The sequence below is a fragment of the Lissotriton helveticus genome, chromosome 7, assembly GCF_964261635.1.
Source record: "Lissotriton helveticus chromosome 7, aLisHel1.1, whole genome shotgun sequence".
In the NCBI taxonomy this organism is placed as follows: Eukaryota; Metazoa; Chordata; class Amphibia; order Caudata; family Salamandridae; genus Lissotriton; species Lissotriton helveticus.
In genome coordinates this window covers 755258440-755284856 of record NC_136068.1, presented here as the reverse complement: position 1 = coordinate 755284856, position 26417 = coordinate 755258440, and the positions used below count along the sequence as shown (strand labels likewise).

Here is a 26417-nt window from a genome sequence, read left to right as displayed (position 1 = left end):
GCCTCTAGCCCCATAAGTTAAACAAGTATTGGCATAGGCAATAGGTCTCGCCTTTGGGACCTTATAAGTGTTTAACCATGCAACAGTTAATGTTGTTGCACCAAGGATATTGTGCGCATAACTAAATACTTATAAGGTCCCAAAGGTGAGACCTATTGGCTATGTCAATGCTTGTTCTAAACTGGTGTGGTGTCTATTTGTAGTGTTTTCACTATACTACTGAATGTGTTCACAAATTCTTTACACACTTCCTCTGAGATAAGCCTGTCTGCTTGTGCCAAGCTACCAAGGGGGTGAGCAGGGGTTGTTCTAAGGGCCCAACCCCCCTCCACACCCTGACTAGGAGCAGGGGTCCCATACTTGGACAAATGTGCAAGCCAGTGCCTCATTTCTAACATTGGTGGTCAACTATGAGGATTAGGACTTGCATTTGTGCCTAACATCGGTTACTTACTGCAGCCCCGGTGTTGTTGTAGACTTGGCACCCGGTACAATGCATAGAGATTCGAGAGGCATCGACTCTCGAGGTGACGGCAGCAACAGCGTTGCGTGGATCTCTCCAGCCAAGGTCCCCCAATGTATCAATTCTTGCAGTCACACAGAAGGGTCTGTGTAAGAGTCGCAGCGGTGATCTCGGACTTCAGAGGTTGGTGTACGAGACTCGGCATCCTGCCTTTCCTGGATGACTCAGGCCTGGGCTGCATATAGAGTAGGGGGAGGAGATTTCCTTGCACCTGAAGGGGCCCCATCTGCCTTACATAATGCTGTCTCCACCTCCTGCCGGAAAGCTGGACCAGGGAGGACAGAACTGGTTATGAATAAGCACAGTGCCACAAGAGAACAAAGAGATATTGAGTACAAATATTGGAGAAACCTCTGCCAGGAAGACGACCTGGGAAAGCTGAAGAAGTACTGCGCCCTTGCAGTGTGCTGTCTGGGGTTGGCTTGCAGTGGCTGTTTCTGCCAAGGAAAGGACAATTACTTTGGTGTGTGTTGTGTCTCCTGCTTGAAGAAGATCTCCAAGGGCTTGAAGTAGAGCTTGCCTTCTGTTTTGAAGTTTCAGGGACACAAAGACTTCTCCACCAGATCCCCTGAGCTTCCTTGCTGGGAGTTCTGACCTGCCAAGAGTTGTCTATTCCTGTGTTGGGCCTGTGGAGGTTGTTTCTGCTGCTTGGAGCTGAAGAAAAAGAAGCAAACAAAGAAGCATGATGGATCAGCACCAGTTTCCGACGCAACACCGCCGTGCCGGAAGAATTCTCACACATCACCCGCGTGCCGCTGAAGAAACAGACCCAGCGCGTGCCTGCGGCTGTAGAAATCGCCACACGCCGAGTCTCTTGCACCGACCTCTGAAGTCCGAGATCACCGCACCGACTCCGACGCAGACCCTGCTGTGCGACTGCAAGAACTGATGCATTGCAGGACTTTGGCTGGAGAGATCAACTCAACGTTGTTGCCGCCGCTGCCACCACGAGAGCTGATGCCTCCTGAATCCCCATGCATCGCACCTGGGTGTCAAATCTACAACAACACCGGGTTCGCAGTAAGTAACCGATGCATCATCTTCCGGCACAGTAAGAAACTGACACATTACCTCCTCTTCAGTAAGGAACCGACACATCACAGAACTGTTTTTACCTTTTTAAAGTCATACCTTGATAACTGTATTTTGAATTTCTGTTCTTTTGGTCTTGTTTGGTTTAGATGAAGATTACTTATTTTTCTAAAATGGTCTGGTGTCCATTTATAGTGTTTTCACTGTATTACTGTATGTGTGCACAAATTCTTTACACACTGCCTCTGAGAGAAGCCTGTCTGCTCGTGCCAGGCTACCAATGGGGTAAGCAGGGGTTGTCTAAGGGCGTAACTCCCTTCCCTTGACTAGATACGAGGGTCCCTACTCGGACTAAGGTACATACTAGTGCCAATGAGAGACCCCCGTTTCTAACACTGACAGGTAATAAAAAACATGCCTTTACATTTCTAATATCCAATCCTGCAGCAGCACACTTACTTGCAAGACCCATATATGACAGTAGACCAGATTCGGGCCACAATAGAAGCCAACGGAAAAAAACATTCTCCCGATTATTATTTTTTAAATCTCTCACTTCTAAAATGTTGACATGTATGGAATTTAGCACCTTCAGCGCGGCGCGAATTTTCGCGCTGTGCTGAACGTTCTATTGAGTGGGCGGGCCATGACGGAACGGTTCCGTCATAAGCACAGCCCAACTTGGTCTTACCCTAGTATAAATAGAAGCAGAAGTATATCACTGTGCTAAATCTTGAGTGTAAGGAAAATACTTCTGGACAGAGGTCATGAGCCAAAGGTCAGGGCTAAGTATCGTTCTGGGTTCACAATTGCTTCTGCTAAACTTATTTTAATCAGATTTCGTGGAAGAGGTGTGGCGCCGCGGCCAGGGCGACTGACGCTGGAATCTGGGGACCACGGTTCGATCCCCGGCTCCGGCGGCAGGTTAGCCCAGCACCATGTGACTCTGGGCAATAGCTCGCTTAATCTTCCCGACGGCCCCCCAGCGCCTAGAGACCCTTACGGGTGATTGTGCGCTTTACAAATGTGGACTTTACTTTACTTTGTGGTCTTCACAGATTCAGCACACAAAAAAAAACTAACTCCAGTGTTGTGTTTCTGGAACTCATCTTTATGATGGGGACCAGGTGGAAACAGATTTTATCATTTGGAAAAGTCACAAGGCAAAGCGGTTAGTTTATTGCATTTCTGCATTAGTGAGGCCAAAGGGAAATATGCTTTTTTTTTTAAAAACAGTTATAAATCTGCGTTTCTTCTCTTAAAGTGCCTCATTTGCAAATATGTGCTGTTTTTTTCTTTAATAGCATTCATGTATCTGTAACGGAACTACAAAAAATATATACCAGTTTTATTGCTGCTGCATTAGAAAACGCTTCTTGTTATTTACACAGACCTCTATAGATGCCAGAGCAGAAAACTGAAATAAAACGCACACAAACATATACATTAAAGACCTCAATTATCATAAACAACGTTCTTGTTAAAAAGGCAACAGCGTTCGAACACTTCCAATGTTATATACGCTTTAGATCTGCAGTGTATTTGAACCATCAATCTTCTAAAATACAGTCATCTGGTGATGACGTCAATTCTCTGGAAAGAAGATAACGCATGCTCAGAGGCCTTTTGCCTCCTTGGAGTCAAAGAACGCAGTCAGACAAGTTCAACTTTAGAGTTGGGGTAAACGGCTACCACGTCGTAGCCTTCCGGGGGCTTCACCCTCTCCTTGGCGTGAGTTTCACAGAACAGCTGCTCCTCGATGAAGAAGTAGCCCCTTTGCTTTAGGTTCAAGCCACAGTCATAGCACATGAAGCACTCTGGATGGTACAGCTTATCCCGCGCCTTGACGATTGTGCCCCTGGAGAGAAAAGACCAGAAAGAGGCGTTAGTATCAGGCAAGCAACACCCATTGGGCTCACGGGGCTTCAGCCCCCCCCCCCCCCCCGTCGTGTGTCAGCCCGGGCAGAGACAGCTTCGCGGGCTGGCGAGCATCTCATTGCAGACCATTTACTTGCAAATGAGGCTTTTGTTGTGTGTTGACCCCTTCTTACAGCCGCTCTGTCTATGGTGGAAGAATTAGCCACCCCCCTTGAAAAAAAATTCAGCCCCCCCCCTGAAATTTGGCTCTAGTTGCCCGCCTGGTTAGTATCACTAGCGTAATGAAACTAGAGCCCCCCCCCTGCAAACCACATGGAAGGGACCCCCTCCGGACTCAGTCATGCTAGGGTACTGTGCTGAGGGGGCTCCCTGAAGTTCGGGGACCCACCCGCACCGCGGGGGCCTTTGTTACGCCACTGGTTAGAATCTGCGTGGACAACAAAGTCACAGACATACATATCCAAGTAAGCAGTGCAATGTTAGCAGTTGCAGGCGGACATCTTTCTCGAGAGAAGTAGCCCATGAGGATTTTCAATTACATTCAGCAAAGCTAGTAACCACTACCACCATTTCTAAAATTCATCTAGGCTGAAAATAGACAGATTGTATCTTTAAGCTTGCAACTAAGGCACAGCTTTTAATAGTTTTGAAGGCAGATATGTTGAAATAATGATCAAAAAGGTTTGTTTTTGATCTGCTTCTGGTAGAATTCATCTAAAAGTGTTACAGCTTGTGATAGAGGAATCAATGATGACTCTTGGAATTCTTGTTTTATTTGCTAATGTTGTCATTAAGATAATTATCAATTTACTAAGTCATTTTTTGACTTTCCAGGAAATGGTCTGATGAAATCCTTATAAAAGACATAAGCATAGACATACTTTTGTACAATTGCTATTTATTTTTGTGGCTTCTCTTTATTTACCACACAAATCGGTTTATGAATGTAATCACTATAATGGTCAAGTGGACAATTACATCCTAGACATTCAGGGTCAGATTTGCAATTAAAGAGACTCAGTGTGTGCCGCAAGCCAGGGATGCAACAAATGTACAACATTGTCACATCTCTGTGCTTCCCCCTGCTCTGGCGCTCAAGTGCTGCCATGTGCCGGCACAGGCACCCTTGCACCATGGTGCAAGGGTGCCTGCGTCATGGGGTGATTGTTTATGTGCAGGAAGGGTTCTCTTCCTGCAGATAAACAATCAGAAATGCCGTTTTCAACTTCTATGTGTGTTGCATTAGCACACATAGAACTTGCAAAACGTCATTGTTTTACTGATTGTTTACGTGCAGGAAGGGATACCTTCCTGTACATAAACAATCACCAGAGGTGATTTCCTCTTACTGTGGGTGCTGCAGAATGCAGCGCAAATAGAAAGAGGAAATAAATGAGGAGAAATTAATACATTTCCCCTTGCTGCGCCTCTCTACACCTCCCCTGGGGAAGCATAGCATTCAGACGCATTTCTAGATTTGCGATTTCTCGTAAATCTGGAAATGTGTCTGGTTCTATGGGTGTTGCGTGGAACACCCCTTTCACGCAAAGTGCTGCGTGCAAAGGTGCCATTTTTACAAGAACAGGTAAAGTCAAGCAGGGTGGCTTTTCCAGTCCTTGCAAATAAATGGCACTAAAATGCGCCGCCGGTGTGTCACAAAAAGGGATGCACCAGTAGCGCAAGGGGCTTGTAACTCTACCTCTCAGATTTCAACAATGCTGATCGAAAGCCACATACCTGAAGCAAACTAATAGGGTCCCTCACAAGCGAGGAACCTGAACAAAACCTGTCGCATCCGAGGACCGCTCACTGCCTAAGCATCTAATTAACTCCTTCCACGCGGGGCTAATTCCCCCGCAGTGCGGGGAGGAGGAGGGCCGCGTGTGGCTGCGCGGTGCTCGTGACGAGCTAAGCTCGTCATGCTGCACAGTGGAGCTGTGATCATGATGAGCTGAGCTCGTCACGACTCCGTCCACTCTGTAGAACGCCAGCACAGGAGGGGAATTAGCCCCGCATGGGCGTTTCGCTGCTGTTATGATGAGCTCAGCTCATCATGAGCACAGCTCCACTGTGCCTCATAACGAGCTGAGCTCGTCATGATCGTCGAAGGGGTTAAGCAAGACCCTCACATGTGAGAAAATATGACCACAGCCCCTTTGTGCCAGAACCCTGTAGCTTTGAGAGTGTCAGCCAAGGCCTCTCAGCTGTGAATGTATCAATTAAGGCCCTTGCAAATACTCTAAGTAAGAGACCTTATATGAGAGTAGTCTGAATCTGAGCACGGTCTGAGCGTTTGATGTGAGGGGTCTAGATCAGGTTTCCTCGATGAAAGAATCTTGTTAAAGCCCACATGATGATTTGTACCAGGACTCCTCAGATAAGAATGGCTCAGCAATCGTCCATCACATGTGAGGTGTTCAGCCAGCAAATTCTCAGATATGAGAATCCCAGAGAAATATGAAGTTTTATGCCACTACATTTTGTGCAATAAAAGCATAAAAGCATACACTCGTTACATGTTTATTCACTGGGGTTAACCACCTCAAGGTAGCTGCTTGCGGGGAGATTGAGGCAGGGCCTGGTTGCAAGCCAGGCCATGCGGCCAATCCCATACCACACACAACGAAAGGCGATGCGCTGCATGGGGTTTGTCACCTCCGGATGGCTGCCTGTGGGGAGTTGGTCTCAGGGTTTGGCTGCAAGCCAGGCCATAGGGCCAACCCCACGCCGCACACAATGAAAGGCTGTGTGCTGCGTGGGGTTGACTGCCTACAGGGTTGTTGGCTGCCTACGGGTGGATTGGTAAAAGGCAGCGTTGTTTACCCTCTGCTGTGCATGGCCGAAATAAACAAGTTGCCATGAATATCTCCTTTCTACTTCTCTTATGTTGGATGTCATGCATTGTACATATATAAATATACATGTTATTCATAGCAACTGTACTAATAAACACACATTCACATGTGTATTACTATAGTACATAGGCCAAATTTGAGTTTATTACCAAAGCACAAAAAACAGACACGCCAACTATTGTTTACAGCCTCAAAGATTGCATGTAAAAATTATTTTACACAAGGAAACATGTAAAAATAACTTTACACAGGGAAACGAATCTCCTAATTGTCACTAGGATATTTGATTATGGTGTGCACAAATGTAATGCATTCCATCCTCATTTTGGTTAAATATCGTTTGTTACAACAATCACAAAAGAAGTAGGTTGCCTTTACCAAAGCGGTCAGGATCCTGTGGTAAGATGTCAAGATCTAAATGCTTTAAGTCATATATATTACAAGGAGGTCTAGAAGACCATCCTAAATGGAAGAGGATGCCTCACACACAATATTGTGTCCTCTCCCCACTCTGGTAAGATGGTACTACATGGGCAGACTCAACCCTCGCGAAGACTTGGCGAAAGGAGGGAGTTATTGCATAAAACTTACAGGACAAAAGATGGGATCCAGTTCAATTGAAAATACCTTCATATGCCTCGGTTGTCACCTTTATTAGTGAGGACCTGAGGTACGTTAAAAACAAACACGTTGATGGATCCCACAGAGAATAATGTCTCTGATCCATCTTGTCATAAGCCAACATGTTTCTGCCCTCTCAAAGAGCCTTCGTCAGGGCTATCAGATCCCTATCGAGTCGTTATCATGTGTCCCTTGTATCCCTAAATGCTAATGTGGGGGGTACACCTAAGGTGTGCCCAAGTGACTCCTACCTGGAATACTTCTTAAGCGCAATACGTCAATCACCCTAACCTTTAGGGGATACCAAACACTTCGGTCAAAAGGAGGGGTGTGACCTTCGTAGTCACACATTCTTCAGAAAGCCCGCCACTTAGAAGAACCTACTGAGTCTGCTCCCAGCTGGATGTGTGTTTGTTAACAAACATATTTAAAAATGCCCTGGCATAAAATAGGCAGGTGCTCAGAGTATTTTATGCTCATCATGACCCACTCGCCGATTCGCCTCTCGGGAGTCATGGGTGGCTCCTTCCCACACTCATCAGTGGTAATAAATCTCATATTACACTCTGCACATCTGCATACATACCATACACACATGGATATGGTACTCATTCTTTTTTTAGATAAGTGCTTCTATTCTTCTGGGAGCACTTTTGAAGTTTTGGACAAGCAAAAGCTTTAACACATAACTTAAGATTTCAGTTTCCAAGTCGAATCTACCTATCTGGTACCTTGACCATGGTTGAAACAGATCGCAGTTCCATCTGTTGCACATGGCTCAACATTATAGTCCAATTAATGTCCTAATGGTGCTGATGACAAGCCCCTTCAGCCTGCCTTGTCCTCATAAAAAAAGTACTTTATTAGATTGCTGAGTGCGTTGACAAAAAACAGAATGCCACAAATACACATTTATGAGAAATGCGATCTGAAATCAAAATTCATAGTGTGCCTAGATTCAAATATTTCGGCCGCCTCTAGAGCAGAGGTTTATTGTTTCCACTCCATGCTCTTTTCCATCTTTTAAATGCTTTTCATAACATTCCTGTATTAAACCTTATGGGGAAAGGGCGACTGCGCTAATGATTCAGCTTTGCAACATCTGCATGATCCCGTGTGCAGGGTTCAAAACTCAGCATGGCGCACGGTTTTTAACAGCATTCAACATCCTGAGCACTTTGTCAGGCGCCAGTAGAAGCAGAGATTAAACAAACATAACCTGTAGTTTTATAGACACATAGCAGATAAAATTAGCTCCAATTGAAAATGAATGAGTGAATCCACGTGTAGAGATTACACACTGCAGAAGAAACGATCTGTTGTAAATTAAGGAGAAAATAAACACGAAAAGGGGGGAGTCGGTAGAGTTAATTTCCGTTTGCAGTGCATGCATACTATGCTCTCCGTCAGTGCGCACTTGGCCATATGCTCGTAAACCACTGTCCTTCCGTGAGCAGGAAGGACCACTCGCGTGAGAGAGGAGGCGGTGCCTAGGAGTGGGTGGGACCTAGGAGTTGGAGCTCTGATGCTGTCACTGCCTGAGCAACTGTGGAGGAACCTTTGTGGGTGGGTCTTTGTGCCCAGCAGTGCAGAAGAAGCCTGCCAGCCCTAGACTCCGCAGAAATACCCACAAGGCTCACCTTGTGCTCACTGTGTGATATCTCTTCCCTGGGAGAGTGCCACTGTGTTTATTGGTAGGCTTGCTCCAGTACTGAGGGGCATATTATCAAGGGGGTTTATCTCCGCTTTTTTGGCTTTAAAAGCCAAGAAAGCGGAGATAAAATTATCTCCCTATTACCTAGCTGTCGCTAACACCAGTTAGCGACAGCTAGTAGGAGATAGCGACCATCTTGGGCCCCACTTTGCATGTCAGTGATATTTATCACTAATGACATGCAAAGTGGGCGTGCCAAGATGTTAGCGACTGGAAACAGTCGCTAACATCGCTATCTCCTATTACCAACTTTTGGAGATATTCGCGCTAAGCGCGAATATCTCCAAAAGCTAACACCTGCCCCATAGCAGTTCTTAGCCATGTTATCCAATGTTAGGTGGATAACATGGCTAAGAGCATTAGCTCGGTAATGCATGAATATCGCGGACTTTTCAGCGATATTCATGCATTGCGGCCGATTTTTATCGCATCTGCGATAAGGTATCTGCGATAAAAATCGCCGCAGCTCAGCGGTAAATTTTTGTCTCTAACCAAGCAATAGCGATAATTATCGCTATTGCTTGGTAATATGCCCCTGATTTTCTACGAATGTCCCACATGTTCTAGATTTTGAAGTGGGAGGCACCTTCATGTATACCTGTACACAATTAGTCAGAAGCACTTATGTAGAAGTAAATTAAGTGCCAAATGTTTTGGGTGTCAACGGTTGCTTTAAACTGCAAGCCTACTGTGTCATTAGCTGGTCCAGGTTTTTGTTTTTGAAAATATCTGGACACGCTGCCATAACTATTTCATTCTTGAACTGTGTAGTGTCTGCTGAGTAATAACACCAGCTAGTGTCAGTGTTATTTAGTGTTCTCTTGAGCTCTAGATTTGCTCATATTCAAATATGTTATATTAGAACATTCATATTAACATTTATAAGCAAACTAACAACGAGTAACAACTTCTAGGTTTTGACAAAACTACAGCATCTTCATATTCTTCTCGGAAGCTTTATGGTTTCCAGCTCTAGCATATAAAAGAGGATTCCAGTGAGATGTATGCCGGAATATCGACTTCAAAACTCATTATTGTGGTACAAAGATATGGTAGCCAAAATATTGTGTTGTATATTTATGAATGAATGAACTTTGTGTGTTTACTAATATTTAATCTGTCTTAAGGTGACTTTCTTGCACAAATTTTTTTCTTTAGACCTTTATTTTTCAGTATTTTAAGAAACAAGTGAACAGCAGATATCGGAACACAAGACAGAGTACATCAGGCAAATTTCAGGCAGACACATTAATAGCAGATTATCCCACAAATAAGTTACTTAGTTTCGGTAATGATATATCTACAAGAGACATATATTAGTTATGGATTCCTTACCTTAGAATTACGCCCAGGCGTCAGACTGGATCTGGAGAAATTGTTATCGTAGCAGTACCCCTGCGCATCAGTAGGTGGCTTCGGTCGACTCCGCGTTTGTCCTCGGCATTGTGATCGCCAGGATGACATCGCGGTCTCTACATAGACACCACCCGTGTGCGCTAACGTCAGTTCTTTACACAACATTCCACACCCGAAGCGCAGAGCCATGCAAGACACTGACCAATGGTGCATAAAACTAGGGACCTAAAAGGGAGTCCCTTACCCTAGAAGTCAGTTTGCAGAAAGGGAAGGATGGGTGGGGCGGTAAGTAATCCATAACTAATATATGTCTCTTACAGATATATCGTTACCAAAGGTAAGTAACTTGTTTATCTGAAAGAGACATAGTTCTGGATTCCTTACCTTAGAATAGATACCCCAGCAATACTAACCCCGGAGGTGGGTCTGCAAACAAAGTTCACACGAGAAAGTCCTGGAGAACTGAACGGCCAAATAAGCCATCTCTTCAGACTTGGCTATCCAGACAGTAGTGCTTAGTGAACTTGTGCAAGGAAGCCCACATAGTTGCCTGGCAGATGTCATGAAGGGGGACTTCACGTCCCAAAGCAGTAGTGGCTGCCGTCGCCCTGGTGGAATGGGCGCGCAGCCCTACTCGAGGTTACTTTTTCACTAAGGAATCGCGATAGCGGAAGGACGACCGAGTAGACTGCCGACGCAGTTCTCCAGGGATTCTACCCTCACAAATTGAAAAACTGGATTCTAGTTTGGAAAACTTTGCACATAAGATGAAGAATTGTAAAGAACAAAAAATATTGTAATTAGCCTTGAAAAAGCCCTGGCGCAAATCGCCATAGGGGCGAAACACGTGTCGGCTGTGCATGTTCTTATCAAAACAATTAAAGATCAACTTTTCTACTAAATAAGGATTTCTGACTCTGATTATACAAACAAGGATTGAGCCTAAGGACACTTATAATGGATACTTAACACACTCATTACCCCCCTCAAAACTTCATTGTTCAAAAACTCAAGAGGTCCAGAGTTTTTTTGAGTGTGTTACCAATATAGAAACTGTGTGAAAACTGATATGGACTTGGATTTTCCTGTGGACCACCCTCTCCTTGTAGAAAGCTTAGTGAACTTGTGCAAGGAAGCCCACATAGTTGCCTGGCAGATGTCATGAAGGGGGACTTCACGTCCCAAAGCAGTAGTGGCTGCCGTCGCCCTGGTGGAATGGGCGCACAGCCCTACTCGAGGTTACTTTTTCGCTAAGGAATAACAAACTTTAATTCGAAGAACGACCGAGAGAGAGATGGTTCGCTTTTACACGGCCCGACCTTTCTTGGCACTCACATCGCCAACAAAAAGCTGACCATCCATCCGGAATTGTTTTGTGCGATCCAGGTAAAATGAGAGAGCATGTTTTGGATCCAGACGATGGAGCCTCTCCTCCTCTTTCGAAGGATGCAGGGGTGGGAAGAAGGTGGGCAAAGTGATGGTCTGTCCTATGAGGAAAGAGTTAACCACTTTTGGAAGAAAAGAGGGTCAAGTTCGGAGGACAACCTTGTCCGGATGAACAGCGAGGAAAGGAGGCTACGAAGAAAGAGCCTGAAGCTCACTCACCCTGCGAGCAGAGGTGCAGGCAACCAGAAAAACAGTATTTAAGGTCAAGAGTCTGAGAGGACAATTCTGTAGCGGCTCGAATGGAGTGCACATAAGGTAGGGCAGAACCAGGTTCAAGTTCCACTGGGGCATTACAAAAGGAATAGGAGAAAACAAATGCGTAATGTCCTTAAGAAAACTATTTACAATAGGGGACTTGAAAAGAGAAGACTGATCAGGGAGCTGAAGAAAGGCCAAAATGTCCAAAAGATAGGCTTTAAGAGTGGCCAGAGCAGAGCCCTGCTAGGCCAAAGAAAGAACGAAGAGGGGAACCGCTGAAAGAGGGACAGAGAGGGGATCCACACCCTTTGCTGTGCATCATACCACAAATTGGTTCCATCTACAGGTGTATAACATTTTAGTGGAGAGATGCCTGGCTGCCAAGATTACATTATTGACTTCGGGAGGAAGGTAAAAAAAGTTGCCAACTGTCACCGCTCAATATCCAGGCAAGGAGGTGGAGGCTGGACAGGTTAGGGTGGAGGACTGGCCCCTGTTGCTGCAACAGAAGATCCTCCAGAAGAGGCAGGCTGATCGAAGGATCGATGGCCATGTGCAAGAGCTTGAGATACCAGACTGTCCATGCCCAATCTGCAGCCACAAGGATGACTTGGGTCTGGTCACGCCTAATCTTCTTCAGCACTCTAGGCAGAAGTGGTATAGGTGTATAGAAGACAGCAACTCCGCTCACAACAAAAAGTGTCACTGAGCAAGTACGGCCTTGGAAATTCCAGCAAGCAGAACTGCTGACATTATGCATCCTCTTCAGTGGCGAATAGATCCAACCAAGGCTCTCCCCACTGCTGAAAGAGACCTTGCACCACCTTCGAGTGAAGAGGCCATTCGTGATCCATCATGCACCTGCGGCTGAGTTCATCCGCCCTGGCGTTCAGGGAGCCTGCCAGGTGTTGAATCACCAGGGATATGCCCTGATGTTCCAGCCATGTCCAAAGGCAGACATCCTTTTGACATACAGGCCACGACCCCACCAGCCCTGTTTGTTGCAGTACCACATGGCAGCGGTGTTTTCCATGAACATCTGCACTACTCTTCTTTTGACAGAAGGAAGGAATGCTTTCAGTGCAAAACGAATCGCCCAGAGCTCCAGAAGGTTGATTTGGAGCACAGACTGTGCCGGAGACAAGAGACTTCTGATCTCTGCCTCTCCCATGTGACCGCCCCATCCCAGGAGTGACCCATCTGTCACCACTGTGAATGAACTCTGGTTGGGGAAGGGAGAGGGATCTGCTGTTGACCCAATCCTGGTTCGTTAGCCACCACTGCAATTGGTGTGCAGGTGCCCTCTGAGATCTGGACGCAATCGGAAAGATTTCCCTGATGTTGTGCCCACTGGAACTTCAGGCCCCACTGCAGAGCCCGCATATGCGACCTGGCATGATCCACCAACAGCATGCAGGAGGACATGAGGCCCAGTAGCCTCAGGGTTATTCTGACCCGGGATAGAGGCTGAAAGATCAGAATCATAGCCCAAATATCCCAGACTCGTTGTTCGGGAGGATAAGCCTGAAACTGCCTCATATCCAGAACCGCTCCGATGAAAAGGAGCTTCTGAGAGGAAATCAGATGTGACTTTGGCATGTTGAGAGTGAACCCCAATGAATGTAGGAGTTCCGCCATAGTCTGGAGGTGGGAGATGACAGCCTCGGGCGAGCCCGCCTTCAACAGCCAGTCGTCAAGATTGGGGAAGACTGGAACCCCTGGTCTGCGCAGATTAGCTGCCACCATGCCATCACTTTCATGAACACCCAAGGGGCACTGGTAAGGCCAAAGGGGAGCATGATAAACTGAAAATGCTCATGACCTACCGTGAAACGTAGGTAACACTTGTGGGCTGGCAGGACATGGATGTGAAAATAGGCATCCTGCAAGTCCAACGCTACCATCCAGTCTCCAGGGTCGAGAAAAGACAGAACCTGAGCCGTTGTCAACACCTTTAACTTCTCCTTCCGGAGGAAGCAGTTGACGACCCAAAGCTAAGATAGGACGCAGGCCTTTGACCTTCTTGGTCACCAGAAAGTAGTGGGAGTAGCAACCACGACCTACTTCTGACACAGGGACGCGCTCGATAGCTCGATTGGCCAAGAGAGCGATTACTTCTTGGCGGAGAAAGGCCAAGTGATCCTCCGACATGCGATAGAATGTAGGTGGCATGGATGGAGAGGTAGTCTCGAAGGGGAGGGAGTATATCCTTCGGACAATCTGCAAAATCCACCTGTCTGACGTGATGTTCTGCCAGTGGGGGATGGCGAATCCTGCCGCCCATTGGCAACTGGTTGCCCTGGAGGTTCGGACTAGGAAGGTTAGGAGGCTGCTGCAGAGGGGGCACTGGTGAACTGGTCTGCCTGCTGTTCCCCTGACCCACAACTCTGTGTCCCATGTCCCCGGTCGCGCAGAGTCTGAACAGTTTGTGCAGGCCTGTGGCTCTGGGCGGAACGTCATGCGGCACCCCTTCTGTAGCCAGGAAAGGGGCGAAAATCAGACTGCATGGGGCGAGAGGTTGTAGCGAGGCCCAAGTATCTGCCCGTGGCCCTAGAGTCCTTAAAGCGCTCGAGCGCGTTGTCCTCTTTGTCGCCAAACAAGCAATGGCCATCAAAGGGCATGTCCAAAGGAGTCCATTGGACATTGCCCGAAAAGCCAGTGGACCTCAGCCAGGTGTAGTGTCTCAGGGATACAGACGTTGAAATTGTTCTGCCTAGCAAGTCGGCATGTCCAGTCCACATCGTGTGGTGAACTTCGCTGCATCACTACCTTCAGCAACCGCACGGGTGCGCACGGCCCGGGCCATCTACCGGCACTGTGGCAGCACCTGCACAACCGTGTCCCACACAGAGTGGGTGTAACGGCCCAAGCGACATGCAGTGTTCACCTACCGCAGTCCTAAGCTGGCGGAAGAAAACATCTTCTTCCGAAGGTGATCCAGCTTCTTGGATTTCCTATCAGGTGGAGCGGTAGGGAATGCGCCCTTGGAACCAGAGGCTTGGACCACCAAGCCCTCGGGGTAGGGTGTTGGGAGAGGAAAATGGGGTTGACCGGGCTGTGGCGTTGAGCAATCATCCTATCCGCAGGGGCCCCTTCGCTGGGCTTGGACCAAGTGCCAAGCAGGATGTCAGTGAGGGCCTCATTGAACGTCAGCAGGGCTCCGAAGAGGCTGATACTGGTTGAATCACCTGGGTCACAAGGTTAGGCCTGACCGCTACCATAGGAAGCTCAAGGTTCAAGGCCTCAGCCACCCTATGCAACACCACTGCGTATGATGCACACTCCTCCGTAGCCACTGTAGGGGGAGAGAGCATGCCAAGGTCTGGAGAAGTGTCCAGATAATTGGCCTCACCCAACTCTTCTCTCCAGTCCGGTTCTTCCAACAGGTCTGACTGAGGGTCCACAGACCCCTACTAGTCTTTCTCAAACTCTCTGTTTGCCACTCAGGGCGATAAGGAACACCAGGGTAGGACAAGGGTACAAAAGTATAAGTCTGCGCCGGTACCGGCGTCTGTTCGGCTCCGTGTCCATGTCAAGGGAGAGGCCAGGGTTGACGTTGGTTGGGGACAGACCTGGCATCGGAAGGGACGGGGGGGTCAACTAATGGATTTGACACTGGAGGAGGTGTTGTAAGGTCAACCGGCACCAATTTGGATCCAGGCCTGGATACCTGGAGGCCATGCGGCGCCAGGGTCGCAGCCGCCGGCATTGAAGGCCTAGAACCCCAGCCGAGTCCGCCGGGCCCGAAGGCGCACCGGCAGACTCGGGCTACTCAAAGATGGAGTGGGGGACTTCGTAAAAGCTACAAAGTTTGGCAGGGGTCGCTCAGGCTCCCGAGAAGGGAGGGAGGCTTAGGGCCGACCCAACAGGCTCTGTGGGCAGAGCCGGATGACTACCTTCCGCATCCTGCATTGCCCGATGGACGGGTAGAACATGAAGAGCGACGGTGCTTCCTCGCCTTCTTTTTGTGCTTCGACTTACCTGAAGACGAAGACTTCGGCAAGGAGTGGGGGTGATGACTCCGAGACCGGTCCCACAACCTCCCTCTCGACCGGGACCTCGAGCAGCACAGAGCCAACTACCGGGCATCCAGAAACTTTTGGGCCATGGCCCAACAGTCGGAGCACGACTTTGGGTCGTGGTCGGGCTCCACACACCAGAGGCACACTAGATGTGGGTGCGTCACTGACATTAGCTCGTGGCAGGAACCACAAGGCTTGAAGCCGGTCCGTTGAGGTAACATCCCTGTGCACCTGGAGTCAAACGACTCAAAAAAGAAGTCGACAAAAGTCAAAAGAAGACAGTAAAGAAAATTATTAAAGGTACCGTTCTCTCTGGATCTGCGCTGTCTGGTGCGCAGGGGTGGCGTCTAAGTAGATTCCGCAATGTCATACGGCGATCATGTCGCCCACGAGGAACGCTGAGTCGACGGGCGCCACCTACCGACGTGCAGGTGTACTGCTACGAAAAAAAATCTCCGGATCCAGTCTGACACCTGGGGGTAATCCATAACAAATGGTCTCTTTCAAATATCTGATTCTATAGAACCCAACCAGAGTGCACACACCCCTCACATTCAGACATGTCACAATGTGCTAGACCACTATGCAGTTTCCCCTTCCCCCACTGTGTGTGTGTCTCCCTCACCCTTATCGTCAACGCTGTCACTGTCCATGGAGGCCGTAGTAGACATGGGGTCTAGTAGCATGTCACAGAGATCCCTCCAGACTGTGAGATCATTGTTTATCTTCTCAACTCTCCTACTTAGCTTCATGTGGGTCTCCTCTGCTAAGGCCCATTCTAATATGTCTTAGTGCCAATGGTCAAAGTCTGGTGATCTCTGACCCATCCAAGTGAAGGCTATCCTGCGTCGGTCCAAAACCAGTTGCAGTTGTAAGAATATATATGCCACCTTCTTGTCCCTTGGACATTTGACGCTGCCCAATAGGCAGCACTGCGGGGTCAGTTCAAGGGGTAGGTGCAACATCCTCTTTAAAGTCGGCAACCATCAGGGTCCAAAAGCACTGGACCTCATTGCACACCACCATTACCACATAGAGGACAGCTGTCCGATTTGGGGGAGGACACTCAATGTAGGTCTCAGGGTGAGATAGATCTAGTGCAGGAAATTATAGGGAATCAGATTGAAGCGGGCATTGTATGACACCGTGTGGATAAGGCTATGAACACAGACCCAATCCCCATTCTCTAGATATGTCTTCAGATCTGCGTGCCATGATATCCGCAACCACGTAAGTACCCGCGCCGTGTCGGTTCTCATTGCCTTATATAGGAGAATATTCAAGTGATGGCCAGAACCTAAGGTTAACAGTATGCCTAGAGTTTGTGTAGGTGCAGGAGCGGTGCGGTTGGAGGGGAAGGTTTCCTGTGCCATGGCTGCTAAACCAGCATGGTGTATGAAGTGGCCGGGTCCAAGAGTAAATGTAAGACAGGACTCTTTGAAGGATATGAATGTCTCTCCGGGATACAAGTCTCAAAGAAGCTCACACCCGCCCTTGCGCATTACTTGAAAGGACATATCAACCATCATTTGTCGTATGGGTGTTATTATCCAAATCAGTAGTTCTCTGTGGAATGGGACATTTTTCAGCACTGACTAGGCGAAGAGCTGCCACAGTGCAGACGTATCGCTAACTATGTGTGGGGCATCTTGTGGGCACCCGTACCCTCCACCAGGATTCTGTATAGGCGTCTGTCCGGGACCATGCCTGCAAGCAGGCGTTTCTCCCAATTATCATCTGGGTCTAGCCATCTGGCAGAAAGCTGTAGGTGACATGCAGCATAGGTGGAGTCGAGGGACCTGCAGCCCACCTTATTCATACAGTCGTGTAAACGATTACAGGGCCACTCTGCTACGTTTTCCCGCCCAAAGGAGGGCTATGAGAATCAAACCCGGAAAGATTCTCTGAAGTGTTCTATTAACTGCAGCAGTACTGGCATGGCTGCGTGTCGTCCTCATAGAGTGAAATTATGTGACGGGTATCTCTGTAACATATGCTTTAGTATTGTAATTTAGAGTGCAACCAAATCGCCAGTGCGAACAGGAGTGGCGGAAAAGGACAGCTATGCCACGTCCCAATGTCCAAGCTTCCGGGCTCTCGGCTCAGTATAGAGCAGGCATAACCATATACGAAACTGGTGCTCGAAACTCATGAGCAGGTAGCCCCAGTCTTTTGTATCGAAGGCCTTCTCCAAGTCAATGGCGAACTGCACCATTTCCCTGTCCTGTGTTTGGTTTCTTGAAGCATATGGGATAGACACCTCAGATTCATCTCAGTGTTACGGCCTGCTGTGAAACTGCACTGGTCCTCATACACAAGTGTGGCATGTGTGCAGTCAACAGAGTGGCAAGAAATTTACAGACAACTTTCATATCTGAGTTGATCATCATGAGGGGTCTGTATGCAGCCGGATCAGCCTTGTGCCTTAATGGTTTCAGATGCAAAAACAGGTGATGGACAGAATGCAGAACAATGTCATACATTCACCCCAGTACAGAGATCTGGGCCTAAATCCATCATTTTTTTGCTCACCATGGCATTACAGTTTGAACCCAGCCATATGCAAATCAGTCTTGACCCTGTACCTCATGGGAACAGTCCAGCCCGAACTGCCAAGCCAGGTCCTCCCTGGACTGGAAACAAGCATCCAAGGACCGGTTTCGGGCTTTCTGCCCTCATCAGCCTGGATAGCTTGATTCCAATGGCATGGAGAGCCCGGGACTCACGTCTGAGCATACCCGTCCCCCAAGTAATCGCGTTACCATTTATGGATATGCCCCAATGGCCGAAGCATTGCATGATCCCACACTTGCCATCAACTTACAATCACTGTAATAACATTCAACCATCCCGTCAGAGTGTGGCTTTGAGTCACTTCCTTCTAGCAGTCTCCCATTAAGCACTCAATCAGCCTTACTCGCAAGAGCATCAGCAGTCGCCCCCAGTCAGCCATTTCCACTCTTCAGTTCTGGAGCGGACAAGGTGTCAGTCACAATGTTCATTGTAAGGCTCGGGCTACAACCACGGCCATCCGTCTGTCTTGCGATAACTCCCTCCAATTCCAGCCATTTCCACTCTCCACTTCTGGAGCGGACAAGGTGTCAGGCACAATGTTCATTGTAGGGCTCGGGCTACAACCACGGCCATCCGTCTGTGTTGCGATAACTCCCTCCAATTCCAGCCATTTCCACTCTCCACTTCTGGAGCGGACAAGGTGTCAGGCACAATGTTCATTGTAGGGCTCGGGCTACAACCACGGCCATCCGTCTGTGTTGTGGTAACTCCCTCCAATTCCAGTCTGACCCCTGCGTTCAAGTTCATGGTACCATCCTCACTTATGGGCCTCAAGATGGGAAGTGTTCGGGTCTATACCTACTTCCTGATATCTGTGGGGGTTTCTTCAGGGGCGAGACCCCCAGAATGCACACTGGCCATCTCCGGAGCGGGACATTGCAGCATTGTTCCTGAGTTCAGACCAGTCCCATACATCTTCTGAGCTATCAAAGAGGTGGGCTCCATCTTAGAAGATGACATTTAGCCTTGCTGGATACAAGAGCATATATCGCATCAGGAGGGAGCTTAATTTTTGCTTACACTGAGAAACGATTTGCGTTGCTCTTGAAATAGCTCTGTATAGTCAGGATAAATGGCAATCATACTGTTGCCGAAGAGGGGCAACCCGCTCACTTGTCGCTCACAGAATTCAGTCCATGTCACAATAACTAGGAATTTTAGTGATTAATGGCCTTGGGGGAGCCCCGGGCCATTGGGGAAGCACCGGAGCTCTGTGAGCTTCACAAACAGATCTGACAGGCCCTGGGGTTTTAGCTCAGTCTGCACCCAGTCTTCCAGAAATTGTTCAGTTGATGCCCCTTTCAATTTCTCGGGCAATCCCAGTACGTAGATGTTGTGACAGCATGAGCGGCCCTCTGCATCTTCCACCCACTTCTCTATCTCCGCAGCCTCAGTGGACATCTGAGCCATTTGGCACTTAAGGGCAGCTACCTCCCCTTGCAGTTCCGTGAGGTTAGATTCTGCGGTCATGACCGTGTCTGTTACCCTTCTGAGGTCAGCACGTAGGAGAATTACATACTGGACTAAGCCTTATTACTGTTAAAATGTAATCTTGAGTAAATTTGTATATATATATATATATATATATATATATATATATATATATATATATATATATATATATATATATATATATATATATATATATATATATATATCTCTCTAACCACTAGTATATGTAGTAGACATTTGTACTCACTACCATTCCGATGTGATTTTAGAGTTTATCTGTTTGTATCTCTTCATTTAGTGACTTTACAACTGCTGCATTTGCAATTTTTCCCTCCTTTCACTCCACTTGTATATATAACTCTAACCACCAGTATATGTAGTAGAACTTTGTACTTACTACCATTCCTATGTGATTTTAGAGTTTATCTGTTTGTATCTCTTCCTTGAGTGACATTACAACTTGTACATTTGTAATTTTTCTCCTTTCACTCCACTTGTACATTTGCAATTTTTTTCTGTTGATATCTCTTGTGTAACTCATGTAATCCAAAGTCCTTATGTAACGCAACTGGTTCTTTTGTAAATCACTCTGACACCTTTGGGTAATGTTTGCGCTATATAAAATCACAATAAATAAATAAATAAATGGATACAGTTTCAATCTTGACCTTCAGAGCTTTCCAAGATCCCTGTACAGCTGTCAATAGTCCTGCCCTAGAGGGTTCAGCATCACCCTCTGCAGAATCCCCATTGTCCGTAGCCCCCATTTGTCATGTGATCCTTTGTGTGGGCTGGCATGGCATGATGTACTGGGTGATGGTATGGGAGGCATGGGCCGGCTTGTTCTTGCCCATGATGTCCCCGAATTAGGGCCACAAGTGTCCGAGATGAGCAACCATGTTGTAGCTAACCTCCCCGGTTAAGGTTTTGCTCAGCAGGACCCATGGAAGATCCTGCAGCAAGGGACCACCATCGCCAAGGGGGGGGGATCCCCAGTGAACTCTACTCCCGTATTGGAGTGTCAGGAAATGGATCTGCCAGTTTCCGATCAGAATGGATTCAGGGCTCCCCATGCCCAGGTCTACACCAGTGGAGCACTTACAGGAGGGGATCCGGGGTCTGAGGCTTCTATTCTCAGTCCTGAGGGTTGTTTGGCAGGAGGGAGAGGATCCCCAGACAGCCCACCAGGGGAGCCGCAGAGTTGCACCAGAGTTTCAGAAGCATACATCGCACAACTTTAGTATGGCAGAAGAAAGCTGTTATATAGCCACTCGCACATTGGGCAGGATGTGTATGTCAGTGAGAGTAATATGTCATACATATAGGTACACTGGCAGTTTAAGCAGGGCACTTCAGTTTTATGCACGCTGAGTCGTCTATGAAAGCAGACATTAAATGTGTGGTCTCCTCTGGAATCTGCCGGATCATTGCTTGTGCCACAACCTCTTCAATAGCACAGAGGTTCTGTGCTTCGCCCCTTTTACAGCAGTGTTCCTGCATCTCAATGGTTCCACTGCCACCAGTGCTTCTCTATTGGTGTCTTACCATCACAAACACATTCTCTAGTCACCCGCTGGGCAGATATGGTGCACTATATACTGCCTAGTGGGTCATGATGACTCTCCATAAGGTCACTGGTACACACACAAGGCTGGCTGGTGCACCACATCGAATTGTCCACACAAAAGACAACGCAAGAAATTGTACTTGGTCTGACCTCTGTGAAATGAATGATAATTAGTTAAGTCGCACATTCTTGTGCTGGGTCACACTGGCTCCCCACTCACTTAAATTATATTGCCCAATGTTAATATAAATACCACATATGACGCGTGATACTCCCCACCCTGGTTTTATTTAATTAGATTCTTATTTATGAAATGGAGATATAGCTTCATGAACTCCGGCATTTGTAATGATGGAAAGACATTTTCAAACATATTAAACTATCAAAACGAGTGGCTACTTTAAACTACTATTATGTGCAATGAATGACAGGTGTTTTCTCCCATCTTATTTATATACTGTATTACTGTAGTTTTTGGTGAAATCTGTGAACATTATAAACCTCTTTGCTCGATTTTTACGTCGGGTCAGTTCAAATTTAGGAGGAGATGTATTCCCAGGGTAGGAAACTACGAGTACAGCTGAAGCTGATGCACACCCTGGGTCTCCTCTTCTGTTGAAAGCAGGAAGAATTGATGTGATAAAATGGCCTGAAAATGGGATTCCGCATGTGTGAAATTGACCAGTAATTCAAGCCCTCCATTTTAGGTCTTGGAATTTGGGGCCTGATACAGAGTTTGTCAGAAAGGGTACCCCATCACAACTGCCACAGAGTACCCTCTCCGCTAAACCCTTGGCCCACCTGCCAGAATTGATGTAGGCAGACCTTAAGTATGTCATCGACGGAGCCTTCTCCATCGCTGGCATACCCACTGGAACTGACCTAAGGTGTGAGAGTGGTTGGGCTACCATCTGCCCGATTTGGAGTGGAATGCGCTATGTATTTTTTGGGCTGTTTGTCATCACCAGGTAATACTTGGTGGTGAGAGACAGGGTCAAAAAAAGTATGACCTCCCACCCAACAGGAGACCAATCCTATGGTGTGAGGGTCATTCGTTTTTGCTTTTTTAAAACACAATCCCACCCATCAAGCTTGCTAAATGTTTGGCGGGCAAGGGTCGGGTTTGACTGGATCGGCCATGAGAGCAGTTCCTTCCAAAGACTAGAGATGGCCATAGGGCTGGTGGACATCTCTAAATGTGGAGGACGGGCACCCTTTCAAGGCGACAGGGTATTTTACTCCATTGCCCTGGAAATCTAAAAACTGTATTCCACAATTTAAATCAGGCCCTTGGGATAGTATTGTGTCAGGGAGGGGACAGGGGGAGGGGGGGATTACTGTACAGAATGCCAGCCCCACTGCACTGCCCTCGCGACCTGCCTGTAATTTATGTCAACGACAGAAATCTGGTGCACTTTCTACAAGCACAGTTTAAGGAGTATGCAAGAGTGAATACGAGTGGTATTTCATTCTCAGTGGTAATGTGATAAATAGATAAATACGTTTTTGGTAATCCACAGAATTCTGATTGTTTTAGCCCTCTTCCCTGGATCACAGTAATGTATGTGTGTAATATTTATTTAGCGTGAACCTAGCCAAAATGTTTTTAAATGTTGGGACAAGCTTCACTTACACAATTCCATTTCCACACCCAGTGCACTCAGGAAGCAGCTGTAAACCAGGCAAAGGACTGCCAAGTTTTGACACTGGGGACTTTAAGCCTCTTGTGTTTGCTGACCGTTCGGGTCTCTCACCTGCCGAAAGTGGAAAAAAAAGAAAAACAAATGAATCATTCATATAACAATGGTTTTATGTTAGCTTTATTGCCAAGAATCAATACTTTGTACTCCTGTTTAAAACTGCCTTTATGTAATAAATGTGAATGCAAGCACCAATGCGTGACTAAAGCTGACTTCACATGTAAAAAAAAAAAAAAAATGGTGTTCCCTGTGGTATACCTACTCGCTCTGTAGGAACACCAGTGTAAGAGTGCTTGCAACTATTTTATTGCAGTTTGGCACCAAATTACCACGCGTGCTTTATTTCTGTGCTGAACTGCGACACAAAAATCAGCGTAATAATAAAAAACTCGTGACTTCGGGATCTATGGGTCTGTTGCATATATTTGGAGCAGCACTGTGCTCTTCTTTGCTGCTTTCAAATGTATTAATATTTTTTAACTTGCTGGCGCATGGGTAGTTGCTCCCCATGTGCATCTATTTTTGAAACAAAAATGTTTTAAATGCAAGCATCAGTCCAGAAAAGCAGGCCAGCCGCATCCTCATGCCTGCTGCTGGCACTACGGGGGATGTGATGCTGGAACAATGTGCGCGGGTACTTGAGAAGGGGTGACCTCCTCACTATTCTACATTGCCATGACATAAGTGCATTGACTAGCGCAAGAAGGGAAGACGCCATCTTGAAATGCAAGTCCAAAAACCTGCAGGGCACCTGCTGAGCTGTACCTATTCACTGAACCTTCTGGCAGCGCAAGCTGCTATTGGGGGTTGGCGCCTCAGCAGAAAAAAAGCAAAATGATGCTGAAGATGAACATCAGATTTACTGCGGAATTTAAAATGTAAAGAAATCCCACGTCTGATAGGAAACGAGATGTGATTGATGTTCATATATTGGATATCTCCATAAACCTAGGCTGGGAATTCTTTCATCAGCAAGTACAAATTGGCAAATGTCAAAACAGAAGATTACATTATTCAGTGGCAGAGACATAATTTGTTGTTTAGTGGTGTACAGTAGCATTTTAATATCATTGATTTTCTATTAGCTTTGAGTGTATCCTCACTACTCCCATTATATGCATGAGGGGCTGTTTTACATCAGAACCACATTAGATTTAAATATGTATTTCATATCTCCATTGTACATAGCAAGCAGTGTCTTTTACTTCAGTAGTCTATCTTAATGTTTGTGTCAGGACTGGAGTACGAGTCTAAGCCCATTTATGATATCGTATTGTATTGTAATTGCATTTTTATAGCGCTTACTACCCCTGACGAGGCGTCGAAGCGCTTTTTTGCCGAGTAGCACGTTACTCCGGGACCCAAAGAGGATTAGTGTTGAATTAGTATAGTGAAACATGCAAGTACATTTTAAGTGGTGGATAGGTTAGTCAGTTATTTGGTTTTGGAATGATAGCAGCAGGATAGAGGAGGAAAAATGTATGTATTTATATAGGGCTTGTTGACTCACGCTATTGAGGAAGCCCATAAAGGATTAGTGGTGAATTAATATGGTGAAATATGAAGTAATTTCAGTGGTGGATATTAGTCAGTTATTTGGAGTGAGAAGGATAGCGGAGGGATAAAAGGGGAAGAAAGGTTTGCATTCATATAGCCCTTGTTACTCCTGATGGGTGTTGAAGCGCTTTTCTGGCGAGTAGCACGCCACTCTGGAACCCATAAAAAGGATTAGTGTTGAAAATTAGTATAGTAAAATATAAAGTCATTTGAGTAGTGGATATGTTATTCAGATATTTGGGTAGAGAAGAGTTGGAAACCTGATTGCACATGCCAGGCTCAACACAAGAGTCCTGATGGCGGATCTATCCGGGTGATGGAGGACTACTTTGGGACTCGTTTTGCCTGGATGATGGAAACCAACTAAACCTGGCTGCTTTCAATTGAAAACTGAAGGCACGCCTAAACAAAGCTCTGCTCCAATTCCCAAATCAGAAATACGAGGGCTACTCCTCTCCAAAAACGGACAGAGCCCTTTTGAGCGCCTTTTTGAACCCCTTCCAAAGTTCTCCCCGTTCTAAGTTCACATCAGAAATCTCACGTATACTCATCGACCATCACCCTCGAAGGGAGCTGCTCATATCAGGACCTGCTTCATAAATAAATACTGTGGTCGAATTAAGTTCATCTGAATAACCTCTGTAATGTTTTTTACTTAACAAACTTTTATGGTGATACATTTTTAAATCACTTTTATCTAGATCATGACTTAATAATAAAGGATTGCCTATACTTCGCAACCTATCCAGTCCAGGCTAAAGAACATTTACCAAAACAATAGCCATGAACAAAAGCCAATTTGCATCTCAAAGATTTAAAATCATTGATGTGGGCAAATAGAGACTTTGGTTTGAAAACGTTTGGAGAGTTTCCAGCTTCAGTAAATTGGTTTTCTCCCTACAGAGACAAGCCTGAAACTGAGTGAGGCAGGAGTTTCAACCTCAGTCACCATCACAAAACGCCAAGGACTAATAAATCCTAGCAGTGTGACTTACTTCAAAGCTAAACGAGAACATACATGTTGTCTTTTACTGCATACCATGCTTGTTTCTAAGACTGAATCTTAATTCAAACAGGACTGCCCATTATAACTCATCCATCTTTTTATAAAATGGCCGACACTGTAACTCAACACTCAATTATGGTGCATAGGTTGAATGAAGCATCAGTATATGCTTAGCACTGTACTTCATCACATTTTGTGCTGTGATTCATAAGGTGTAACTCTCATCGTTAAGTTATGGGTTCAGGCTTAAGGTCTCAAGAGATCAGTAAGACCGCAGTCCATGTAATGGGAGGCTCTGGCCTTCGTTCCCTGGTGGTGGACTGCCATCCACATTTTGAGAACCCTATCTATGTGGCATGCCCTGCATGAAATTGGGCAAGGAAATTCAGTGACAAACACCCTAGACTAAATAGGGTTGTGTGAGTATCATCTTAACCTAGCCGCCATGTTGTGGAATGACTGACGGGTCAATGTTTTTTCGTGGTGGAGCCAGCTGGCGCTCCTCTGTCAGGAACCTTGCAGCTCCCCCATCTCTAAATGGGGTGAAGGAACCACAGGTTTGGAGAGGAAAACCATTGACTTTTTTTGCAAGATGACATGCGTCCGCATAAGTCAACATGACTGTCTCACTTTCAGGATCTCTTACATTAGGCTTTTCACTGGATTTGACACATTTCCTCACATGGTACTTGATTACTAATTTTTTTTATGCAAAATCTTTCTCCGCAGAATTGTGACCAAGATGGGTTGTCTTTCTTGATACGTCGTTGGAGTAATATGTTGCCTATTGAATTTTAAGTTTGCTGTTCATTTTTAGAAACAATTAGGAAACCTACCAGCAAGTCTAAGAATACATTAAATCCCATATTACCTAAAGATGGTATATGTACAGTGAGAGTTGAAAGTATAACTTATT

The 26417-nt window shown here is 46.5% G+C and overlaps 1 protein-coding gene across 1 annotated transcript in view; it reads right to left on the bottom strand.

Annotated features, from left to right (window-relative positions):
• Positions 1-2645: 2645 nt before the first annotated feature.
• PDLIM4 (PDZ and LIM domain 4) overlaps positions 2646-26417 on the bottom strand; it is a 617535-nt gene continuing 593763 nt past the window's right edge. Inside the window, exons 6-7 of the mRNA XM_078653108.1 lie at positions 22872-22992; positions 2646-3413 (exon numbers count right to left, since the gene is read on the bottom strand). Coding sequence (XP_078509234.1) covers positions 3209-3413; positions 22872-22992 — 326 coding nt within the window. The 3' untranslated portion in view covers positions 2646-3208. The remainder of the gene's footprint in view (positions 3414-22871; positions 22993-26417) is intronic.